We start from the raw sequence: 12388 nt of genomic DNA on the forward strand, positions 1-12388 counted from the left end.
GATCAAAATAAAAATCAAAACCGGTCAATAGATAAAGTCCAGAATCTGGGAAATGAAAGAAGGTAAATATGCAAATACTCTCGCCAAAATCATGGTCACAGCAATTTTTCTTATGCGAGATATGCGGAGAAATTTTGTACCCAAATTTATAGAGATTTGTATGGAGACGCCATGCTGGTGCCCATCCATAAGGGCACCAACATGGCGGCCGGAAACGAACAGAAACATCTGTCACTGAGTTTTGCTACAAAAGCGTGAATTTATCCCTCGAGGAACTCTAAAACGTTAAAATAATACTTTTTCTAAGACATGAACTTTTCAGATAGCCAAGTTCCCCGAAATAAGTCACTTTTTTAACCATCATGACAGCTCTCTAGGCCGTCATGTAAATCCCGCGTCACGCAAAAGCGTAGAAATTGAAGCGTAGTTTATCACAAAACCAAGAACCCATTCGGAGCGAAAATTTGTATGAATATTAGTTTTCAGCTGCTCTTATACATCATTTAAGTAAAATGTCAGGAAGATCAATAGTTTTGTAGTTTGAATTTTAGTGACGTCATGTGAAAACCAGCTATTGACAAATGCTAAGACATTCGGGTAATTTAGGGATACAGTATCGTCCAGTTTCGATTCTAAGTGTGTGGTTGCCTGATCGTAGTTTAGTTACAGCTTGTCTATGCTTTAAGTTCTTTACTTGTTCTAAATAATCAGATTTGCTTACATCCGTTTTAAATATAGAGTAGAAACTTTACTTTTTATTGGTGTGAATTAACTCCAGTTGGTGTCTTTAAATTGTTTGAGATGTGATATTTTATTTTTTGTAAATTATTTTCAGTTTTTGGTATATGATTGTTTTGGATTGTTTTGTCATGCGGTTGGTTTCGAATGTCAATATAATTATGAATGATTTCATCAACTGTCGACATAAAAGAGGGTTTTGATACAAGCGTGTCTATAATAAATCCGTTTCAATCGGGCCAATTCATGCAAAAAAATTGGTTCTTACCATTTACTATTTTTTCCACCCCCTCCCCCCACATAAGTAAAAATAACGGGAAGACGAACCTTTTGTCAAAATGGGACTTAATGATCCATTAGTGTGCAAACTTCAGGTGTTTTTCCCGGAAATCTCCCGGAAAATTTCCGGTTGTTTTCGTCACGCAACGTCCCGTAATAATCGACAGCTGAGCGAGGCCCGACAACCATATGCCCACGGAGGCCGACTGAATGCTTTCTTGAGAAAGCATTGGCACCCGTTTCGCAATTCTTTGGCACGCTTGTTATTATTATTTGTACCTCTCTATATCGTGTTCTATACATACAGGCGATCCGGCAGGTGTCCAGCTCCACATGTGCTGTTAAAAAAGTGAAAGATGAATTTGATTAATTATTTTAGGTTAGATCAAAGATTATGTTTCAAGTTTGTTAGAGCACAAGCTGTGCTTGGCGGAGAAATATTTCTTCTTTCCTGTATCCTTGAAACCAAGATGCTCGTGATTTTTGCCACGAAGCTTTAGCGCGAGCGACGGCCTCGCGCTTTTTCAATCCATTGATCGCCGTTTCCCATTGGTCGGCTGACAATGACGTGCACTCCATTGGGACCGGCGGCAGGCTGGACCGGCGGAAAACATAACAGAAACGGCGCGCGCGTGACGAGAAGTTATGGCTGGAGGCAATTTGTTATGCCTGTCTTACTTCTCCGCTGATTTTGACGTTTTTTGAGTGTGTACAATGGCAGGCTCCAGTCTAGAGGAAGGATTTCAAAAGCATCAAAAGGTTTACAGCTTTTTGAAGCGTGTACTGCCTCAAGATCGCTACGAAGGAGTGCGTGTGATCGAACCTTGTGTAGTTGTTGCAGATGGTTTTAAAAAGAGTTTTCAATTTGCGGTGCTGGGCGACGAATTGCTTTATATCACGGAGAATCCGCCTCGAACTTCCAAAGATATCAGGTTGAAAGTGGATTTGGCTTGCGTTACATCGATCGAGTTGGTAAGTTTAAACTAACTTTAGCTGTTGTTCGGTTAATCTGTCACCGCTCGCTTATTTTGGCTTCTGTGAATAATGTTTGAGAGTTCTTCGAGATTATGTTTCATTAAATTTTGTTCCGAAATCCCCAGTTTAGTATGCCCGTGTTTTCAATTGTTCGCTGTTGAAAAGAATTTTCAACACAAAAATTTTCCACGCGTAAATGAGAGCACTGCATGAAAAACGGGGCGGTCATTTCATGAACATAATGGAATTAACGGTGACCGGCTTTTATGCAACTTACGAGAATATTCTGTTATAAATTAACTGTCAAGCTTTGAAAGGAACAAAAATTTAAACAAAACTCTTGGAGTCTATCATCTGCTTTTTTCACACAGTTACTTTTTTGTTCAGTCTTGCTAACTTATTTCCATTACGAAATATTGGCTTTAATGTTTGATCAACAATATTTCAAAAGAAGCTGGTCTTAAGAATTCATTAATCAAAAATAATGGCTTGTTTTTCATTTAGGTCACGTGGGAAATGAACAAAATAGATACCGCATGACGTCTTTAGATGCTTTGCACTTAAAGGCAAAAACTTAAAATATGAAACACCTCGTGGATTTTTATTATATATCATCACATCTGTCAAACTGAAGTATCTTTGTTCCAAAAAAGAAACAAAATTAAAATCACTATTTACAATCAAGTCAGTTTTGGGTATCTTTGTGTGTTGGCAGGAGAAGTTGTGTTTGGTGTAATACCCCGTGCAGAATAATGCATAGCCATAATGTGTTAGAGTATGTATAGTGACTGCGAAATATCAGATTTTATTTTTTTCTAAGAGTATGCGGTAACGAATCCTGCAATATGATTGGTTCTAAGTAGTGCTGTCCGGATTTTCCTATCTATCAGTCACGGTAATGCGCGTGCAACGTGTCTGTGGAAAAGGTCAACAAAAAATATTATAAAAGTGATAATTGAGATTGAGGAAAAAATAAATAAGTTATTTACTGGCTTAGGGTGGGTCTGTATACTGAAAAACTGTGACCTTGGACTTGAAAATGCTGCCCTCAGCCTGCAGCCTGGAGCAGCTCTTTGAAGACCTTGGCCACAGGTTTTCACTATACAGACCTCCCAGCTGGCAAGTAACATATATCTCTGTTGAAAAATTGTAGTTGCACAATGTACATGGCCGTGGTACATGTATCAGTAAACAAACAATTAGAGCCTGGGAGATATACATGTAAATCAAGTCTGTTGGTCGCTCGGTAATGATATTGAAAGCATTTGGAGTTATTTGTAATCACGTGCAATTTTTTTTTTCAGATTCATGATGTTGCTGATTTTCTCGGTGGAGATTTAAAGACAAAGAACCAACATATTCTGCTTGTTTATAAAAAGATAAGTAAACAAACATCATCAAGCCAATCCGTGACCATTCCCAGGAGTGAAAACAGCTCATCCACAAGGTTAGCTCTACAGGCATCCATCCTCAGTACATCTCCAGTTGTAAGTCTTGAGGCCATTGAACGAGGTGGTGGCAAATCACCAGTTCTTCATCCTAAAGCATCAATGGCTAGGGTTGAGAGTCAGCCTGCTACAACACGATATCTAGCGGTGCAAACGAACAGGCTTCACTTAAGTGCATCAGATCCCGATCTTCGAAATCTTAAGGATGACCATAGACAATTGTATTCAGGATCGACGGGTGACATGAAAGCAAACCTTAGTTCTCCAGTCAGCAGACGCCCTCTTCCACCTCCACCACCTGGGCATGAATCTCCAGTTACTCAGTCTAATTCAAAAACAAGACTTAGGGCTGCAAGCCTTGACCAGGCACGTCGAAGAAAGAAGCCATCATCTCCACGACCAAAGAGGCAGAACAGTAACAATGAGCAACGTGACTTGAACTGGAGCTCCAGTAGTAGTGAACTGGAGTTTTCAAATAGTTTTCAGAGGCAAAGATCTGCTGATTTTTCTGGTCCGTATAGGGCACCATCACCTCGCAGAGATCATTACCGAAGTGACAGTAACGGGTCAATGGAGAGTCTTGGAGAGTTGGACAATTATTCTGATGAAGAAATGAATGACTCTGTGACCAAAAGATTTGAATTAACAGAACTTAATTTATACATCCTCGCTGAAAATTCACCAATGTTTATTTATCTTAGAAGCACTTGGAATAACTGCATTTTGGTAAGTTTCTCATTTTCTGTATAATGTGCAGTAAAACCTTTCATAAGTAAGCACCCTTGCGATCAGCCAAAGTGTCCAATTGAGAGAGGTTAAGAATGTACTACAGTCAATAACTACTTATTTATTTTTTTGCATTTTTATTAATTAATAAATTAATTAAATTATTTATTTATTTAGTTATTTTAAAATTTGTTTGCTGTGCACAAAGGGAAAAATACATTAAGGTTGAAACCCTGACTTCGGGTCTGTTTTTTTGAGAAAATCCAAGATTGGATTGTTAAATTCGCAAATGGATTTTGCATTTGTTTACTAAACAGATGAATCCAAGATGCATCAAAGGAACCGAAGAATCCACTCTGGGCAAGGATGTTTTATTTTTACCAAAGAAACGCTGCCACTGTTAGTATCTTCCAGTGGGAGATGTCTTAAAGCAAACCATTTTTATTATTTTTGTTCAGACTTAATCAATCTTTGTTTTCAAGTAAACAAACAGCTGCAATTCCACAATGTTGTTGCTTGCAAGAAATCTGACTACATAAACAAGTAATCCTTAAATTTGTCCATCTTTATATTGATCAATGTTTATCTTGCAGAAATCTACTCTTCATTTTGGAAAAAGGAGCTCATCACCTACTTCACCCACAGGTTCTAACAAAGTCGACAAGTAAGTCATACAGTTAGAGGGAAAAAAACCAGCCTGCGTTGCAGGCTTAAATAGAGGAGGGTTAGGGGAAATGATTCCTCCTCTCTTCCCCTTCCTTCTATCCTTGTTTTCCATCCCTTTCTCCCCCTGTTTCACCTGGTCATTAGGGTTAAGTAAAGTAAAGTGATCACATGTTTATGTTCCCAAACATCTGTGAAAATTTCTCAAGCCGTGTGGTGTTGAGAGCAATCTGTAAATATTTAATGCACAACGGCTGTTTTACTTTGTATCAGCTGAAGCCATAATTTCATGAGGAAATCTCTGATTGTTTGTACATGTACACACAGTATAAAGGGCAATTGAAGTCTGAAGTTGTGATCAAGAATCACTTCAGACTAGATGAGTTTGCATGTAGCAATCTTTGGGAGTATCAGAACTTCTGTCTAAGAATCTTTCAGTCCTTGTGTCCATATGAAAAAAAAAGTAACTGTTCATCTCAAAAAGAACAAAGAAATTTTCCAAGTAGGCAGTATGTATTAAAGTTTTACATAAAGGTGTGCAGTTGTAGATAAAGTTTTTACAGAAATCTGTTTCATGTCATGACAAGGACATGTAACAGATTTCTGCCAAGAGCCTACATGTACAGTAGGTGATTGACAGACATCAGCTTCAACTAGCCACAGAAATTAAATCATTCTGAACTTAACCCTACTTTCAGCACTATCAGGTTGACCAATGTTTTTTTGCTTCTTTTCAGCTCACAGTTATTGCACTTGTTTAACCAGTTGAAGCAAGAAATCTTACAATCTCACATCATGGAAAAGAGCTTTGTTTTAATTCAGGAACTTTTTACAGCAGCAGAAAAGAGCTTTAATTTAAAGAAATATTTCTGGAAGGTAAAAAGAAAACGACAACAATGAACAGATGCAAATGCTTCATGGTCCGTTTTGCCATAGCAAAAGAAAGAACGATAGTTATGCTCCATTTTAAATTTAACTTGCTAGACAAAAGTGAAGGCATTTGGGCAAATTCTCCAAATCAAGCCTTCATATGAGAAAAGAATGTTATAGCACATAAATTATAACAATAATTGCTATAATTTATGTATATAATTAAGGTATATAGACAGTGTAATTGTTTTGTAAATTACTTCTAAAAAATATTGTTCAATTGTGTTTTTAGTTGCTCTTTTACAAGTGAAGAAATGTTATTGTTTGGTGTTAATTAGTCCCCAGATCTCTTCCTGTTCATGGTTGGTCAACTTCAGCGATATATGCCTCAGTCATCCAACCGTTCATCTCGAAAGAAAGGAAGCAACAGAGAAGATGAACTAGAGTAAGTGTTGGTATTGATTATTAGATAATAATTATTTAAAATCATGAAGGCTCAAGGACTATAACTACATTTACCCCTATTGCAACATGTTGTCATGAGAAGATGTGAATTTTATGTTCGAGTGGCATTTGACGATTTTCCAAAGATTTCCGACCACTTTCCAAAAATTTTTGAAGATTCTCCAAAACTTGTCCGAAGGTCACACGAACGTTACCGAACATTTCCGAAAATTTCTGAAGATTTCCAAACATTGCTGAAGACTTTAAGGAAGACCTCAAAATGTTTCCAGGGGTTTCATTAGAAGCCGGCAACCAGCGAAATTTGATGCCTACTTTGTCAGAATTCACCTCTTACCACCGCCTACTTTGTCTGTATTTTCACTCGAATTATTAAAAAAATTCATCAGTTTGTTGCCTACTTTAGTTAGCTCAGACAGCTATTTCAAAACTTATTGAAAACCCTTTGTTTCGATCATATACCAACGAATCTAAGTACAATTTAAGAGACAAACTTGATATCAGTGAAATCATCGCTGTCTTCACCAGTGAGGATATGGAAAATGCGCCACTCGAGTTCTGGATGTGGTTTCATATGAATTTTTCGAGTGGTGTATTTTCCAGTAAAACACTCCTGTCTATATAATAAATTTATAATAAATGGACTTACCACCCTTCATTCTACAAACATATTCATCTATCTCACAACATCTTGGTATCTTTAGTTAGTTAACCATTCTTTTTTTGATGTAATATTTTTTTAAGTTGTAATTATATTTTCTTTACAGCTATGTTGTCGTACTATTACAGACATTTGTATGCCTGTTTCGTGAGACTGACATTTTATCTACACAATTGACGGTCATCAAAGCAAACAAGTAAGTCTTTGTATATTCTTCCAGGGTAGTTTATTCTAAGCTGACTGACAAAGCACAAAGTAATGCACAAAGGGATGCGGCAAGCAATGAACCTATCTGTATTCATTGAACAGTCTGCAGTTTAGCTTACCCAGCGCTGTCATTGAGTTTTGATTCGCCTGTAGCCTTGATCTTCACACCCGTAACAAATAATGTTTGTTACTTTAACGATGAATTGTAAATCAACTACAGCCAAGTTCACCCTTGACAACAAGGGCTCATAAAGCATGCTCATTCGTAACAGGGGTTACCAGTTATGGCCCTTATTGACAGCCCTGTTACCTACAATGTCATTAGTAATATACAGTAGTTTATTGTAGATGACGTTGAAGGTTACTGTCATTTATTGCATGCAGCATCTCTGAGCAAAAGTGTTTAATTTGAAAAAAATGCTGTCTACAGATCAATGTTTACAAAGTTATTTCTCCAGCATCCTAACCAAACTAAATGGATGTCTTCCCCCTCCTCCCATAACCACTCACATCCATCTGAGTTTCAAAAGGAGGAATTCTAGAGTTTTTTTGATGACATGCATGTAGCTGCACAGATCGAGGTCTGAGTGTGTAGTTTCTCTGTTTGGCTTTGAGGAGTTACATGTATGTTGTCTGTTCAAAATTTAGTGAAGAGAAAGGTTAGCACATTTCAATCTGTCATTGGCTACCCAAGCTGGCAAGATTGCACTATCTTGCCGAATCCCTGTCTTTTAATTGAGTGCTATCTTGTGGAATCCCTATCTTGCTACATGCATCAAAGGTTAATTCTTGCTGAATTGGGATTGCCTGGTTTGTCTCCCAAGATATGTGCTCTTTATGCCATTTTCTTTGCTTGATTGTGGACCCAGTGTCTGTGTCTGGTACATGTCTATATCCATAAACAGGCAAAAGAATTAAAGCATCTTTGGCAATATTCAGCCTTGTTGACCTCACGCCTGGTTAATATATTAAATTATATTTATTTCATTCTCAGGGGGCAGGCAATCAAGGACCTTCTGAGGACCACAGTGATTCATCCCTTAACCACAGCACAGAAAGCTGCTGCAGCCACTATCTCCCCTGCAGCACAGCTCTTGTTGTCAGGGGCTGACAGAGGCATGTTCATTGTTGGTGGTGGGGATGAAGAGGTAATCATTACTTTTCTGCTCCATGTGCAGCTCAGTGAACTGACATCCATGCAATCTGACTGTTTAATCTACCCAATTGCATATATATTTTTTCCACATCACCACCACTTGGATTTTTTATCCTGCCTCTGTCGTGTTGGCCATTTTTTATCAACGTTGAGACTGTGGCCTAACAAAAATTACGAGGAGCCCAAAGGTTCGTAACATGAAATCCTGAGTGCCCAGCACTTAGCTTGTATGAAAAAAGTAAGTTTTTCCAGTTGCCCAAAGGCAAAAGTTAGTCGCCTATGGCCCCCGGCACTTCTAAAGCACAGCCCTAAACCTATATCATTCTAGTTAATAACAACTCTGCCCATGAATTTCTTTACTTACGATGAAATGACTAATGCAGGCTACAACTCTTTCATCATGACCTTTTTGGAGGGTTCTTTATCACTGCACTGTGGTGTCCAGAGTTCACACCATTCTATTGTTTCCTGTTTATTTGCAGACTGATAAATTATTGAAAGAAATTTTGGACAGTGCTACATCCCTTTTGTTTGAACTGATTTGTGTTGTCCATCAGGTAAGATCTGGGTAAAAGTTGAATGTATAATTTTTAATTCAAGGGGAAGGAAAGATAAGGTGTAACAATGTACTGTTAGAGTTTGGGCTCTTACTGTAGTAGGGGTGTAACGATTCATATTCCTTGTGATTCGATTCAATTTTGATTATTACCTTTCGATTTCTATTATTTCAATTCGATTATGCAATATATTAAATGTTTTTTAATTCTTACAACATGATACACAATGTAAACAACATACAGCCCTAAACCCTCAATTTTAGGATACAATGAGCATGTCGCACATGGTTTGCCTTGTTTGGAAATTCTCAAGGGGTGGTAGAAGGGCAACATTTTTACCACGCAACACAAAATGGTGCATGAACTGCAAACGTCTTTACTCATCAATCAAAAATGCACATTTTAAAGACTTCTGGATTCTGATTTCACAATATAACTCACTGAGGGCAGTACTCTGGGAAAGGTATGCAAAAAATCGAACCAAAATCGAAACATGGAATCAAAGAATTGTGAATCGAAGCGAACGGTCATTATCGCAATTAATCGAGAATTCGATTAATCGTTACACCACAAGTTCTTAGTAAGTCCAATTTAAAATCCTTCACTTTTCTCAGGGTTAGTTGAGTGAATGAGTATACAAGAAAGTACAAAAATCATTTTGAACTAGCAAGGTGATTGCCACATTTGCATATCAATCCCTGCTTGACAAAAGCTTGAGAACTTGAGAACTCAGGTAGACAATCACATTGCAGGATTTTACTTGTGTTGCCGACTTGCAGAGATAGTCAATCATATAATGTATTAAAACTTATAATTCATCAGATATTTTCGATTGCACCCAATAATTGGTCTAAACACACCACATGACTGAATATGCCCCAGCATAACGGGGGAATATATGAGTGATATTCCCCAATTTTTGTGTTGCAATAAATATTTGAAGGATAATGAACGCAATAGCCTCCATTGGAATGAAAATATGTCAGATATTGATTTGATGTTGGACATTATCTGTTCCTCGAAGCTCACCATTTTCCTCAAGCTTTGCTCTGGGAAAACTGTTCTCTTCTCAGAACAGATAATGTTTGCAGACAAATATCCAGGCATATGTTCATGCCAAATGGGGGCTGTTGTTTATGTACATGCAAGATACCATTGATACTAACTTAACAGCAGACTGATGTTCAACTTTCAATTTTAGGCCAATTGCTTCTCAGTGGAGGATAATGTTCTAAACATTTTTTGGCTGATGAAGATCGTGGAATCTCAAGAACAAACAGTGAGCTCGTAATAATATTGCAAAACACTGAGGTTTTTCTTAAGTTCGAACTCTAAGCCTTTTCCATGTTTCTGTATCTACTAATTATAGAAACAAGTGGAAGTTGGGCAAAATATATTAATAATGTTCTTTTTCTTTGTCACCCTGCATTCCCTTGAATTCATGCTTGTTTGATCCCCATGGTTTACATTTTGTTAGCACCTGTGACAATATTATAGAAAACAGAATGTCTGTGAACAGACTACATGTAAAACAAGAAAACAAGAAAAATTATTTCCTGGAATTGGCAAGAAAAACTGTATCTACAATAGTCAAATTTTTATTTTCTTCTCTTTTCATTTCCAGAAAGCTTTCGTGGAGCGAGTCATGGAGCGGTTGACTTCTTTAGTGTCCTCTTCTGGTAAATATCTCTCTCCAGCCGATGCTGTTCTTCTTTACCGCCAGCTCTACGTGCTCAAGAATTTCCTGGAGTATGGCACAGTGGTAGCTAATCAGATCCGAGTTGGATATGCTGAAGAATTCAGGTACTGTCAGTGTTAGTACATCACAGCATTACCCCCAGCATTAAATTTGCCAGCGTACCCATTTCACAACTGAGTGGAGAGAGGCATTGTGAGAGTAAAGTGTCTTGTCCACAAACACAACACTAGCCTGCCGTACAGGTGGCTTAGCGGGCTCTAGTGCGATACACAAGCGCGTGTGAAGCGTGAGAATGAGCACAAAGCGCAATGCAAGAGAAATCTTGCCTTGTGCTTCGTGCTCATTCTCGCGCTTGGTGTGCGCTCGTGTATCGTGCTAGAGCCCGCTAATCCACCTGTACTGCAGGCTAACACAACACAATATCGCCGGCCAGGGCTTGAACTGGAATTGCTCAATTTGGTATTGAGTGCACTAACCATGTGAGGCCACCGCACCTCCACTCTCAACGTAATTATACCACTACTTTTTCTCATTGTTATTTTAAATATTGCAGATATTACATTAGAAAGCCAATTGTGAAAAAGAAACTGTCATCAGAGTTTCCTCTCACAAGCCCCACCATAGAACTCCTGGAGAAAGTTACAGATTATGTGTTAAACAAGACAATAACACAGCAACCATCATTTAGATAGCATCTGCAGATACTTGTAGTCTTCAATGTAAAATTGCAATTAGATTATTTACCACAATGATATCACTTTGTAGAATAACTGTTATCTGGTATTAGATGCTTGGGCATTTATTTGAAACTCACCTTTGCTTTGGCTTTGAATTATGTAACTGGACTCGCTTGTACACTTTCTCCTGCATTTTGTGCCCTGAATTGTAGACCTGTTGAGCTCTTTTCAATTGAGTATCAAAAACCCAAAACCAAATTGATTACAGCCGATCACCTTTAGGAACGGCATCAAGTGCAGGGAAAAGTGTATGAACGAATCACAATTAAATTGATTTTGATTTTTCTTCTGATTGGATGAGAGAGTTTCGTGAGATTTTAAAACCAATCAAAAAGTCTCTGTTGTGGCAGTGCAAAACTAAAGCAAATGAGAATTAAGTTTGATGCTCAAGTGATTAAGTGAAAAGCACTCTCGCTGTTATTTAAAGCTTTTCTACTGAAATATGTCTGTAGCTTTTTAGTAAGTTATTTTCTACAGCTAGGTTAAAATATTTATGACATATTTAACAAATTTTCATCTCAATACTGTGGAGCAGGCATAATTTAATGAAATAAATATTTGTGAAATGTCTTCACTTAAAACAAGAGTATTTAAATTTTTTAGATCTCCTACAGGATGCATTATTTGCATTTAATAAAAGATATTTTGAACAACATTTGACTTTGTTTGTATGTATTTTTGTTTCTTGATTATATAAGATTTGTCACCCAGCTCCACCAACCTTTTAAGCACCTGCTCCAAAGCACGTAAAATTACACAATTAGTAATTAGTAATTATATAGTCTGTGTAGAGGGAGCAAACTTCTTAGGCCGTCGATAAAACCAGGAACACAGAACATCCCGGAGCATTTTGTTTAATTTAATTTTTGAAAATTTAATTTTACATATTTCTCATGATTATTGTAATTATTCGATGTTCCGGAATGTTCCGGAATGTCCCTTGTTCCTGGTTTTATCGACGCCCAACTTCGTACAGGCCAAAGACGTTTCGCCGTTCGGGCTTCTTCAGTAAAAGGTGTCACGTACTGGATTGAAAACACTTGGAATTTTCACGCTTGAGCTGGATGCCTGATCCAGCTCAAGTATCCCAACTAATTTTGTCCGGTATTGTAGTCATATTGTAGGCTTGATATTGACGCCGCTCTCTCAAGTCAGGTCTACGTCGAAAAGCGGTTGGTAATCGAGCTGAGAAAAAATCCCGCGCTTCTTT

The 12388-nt window shown here is 37.7% G+C and overlaps 1 protein-coding gene across 1 annotated transcript; it reads left to right on the forward strand.

The window, feature by feature from the left end:
- Positions 1-809: 809 nt before the first annotated feature.
- LOC110044751 (uncharacterized protein C12orf56-like) lies at positions 810-11833 on the forward strand. The gene is made up of 11 exons (XM_020750323.2): positions 810-1989; positions 3297-4166; positions 4760-4830; positions 5567-5705; positions 6038-6144; positions 6929-7018; positions 8024-8177; positions 8668-8742; positions 9944-10021; positions 10367-10545; positions 10995-11833. Exons 1-11 carry the CDS (start codon positions 1732-1734, stop codon positions 11131-11133), a joined length of 2160 nt encoding a protein of 719 aa, XP_020605982.2. The 5' UTR covers positions 810-1731; the 3' UTR covers positions 11134-11833.
- The last annotated feature ends 555 nt before the right edge of the window (positions 11834-12388 follow it).

Source organism: Orbicella faveolata, unplaced genomic scaffold (assembly GCF_042242905.1).
Source record: "Orbicella faveolata isolate gen_17 unplaced genomic scaffold, um_ofav_v1 contig_48, whole genome shotgun sequence".
Lineage (NCBI taxonomy): Eukaryota > Metazoa > Cnidaria > Anthozoa > Scleractinia > Merulinidae > Orbicella > Orbicella faveolata.

Coding starts and splice junctions, on each gene's coding strand:
- LOC110044751 (XM_020750323.2), top strand. CDS start 1,732: ATGGCAGGCTCCAGTCTAGAGGAAGGATTTCAAAAGCATCAAAAGGTT. Junction 4,167..4,759: donor CTTGGAATAACTGCATTTTG/GTAAGTTTCTCA, acceptor TTTATCTTGCAG/AAATCTACTCTTCATTTTGG. Junction 8,743..9,943: donor TGATTTGTGTTGTCCATCAG/GTAAGATCTGGG, acceptor TTTCAATTTTAG/GCCAATTGCTTCTCAGTGGA.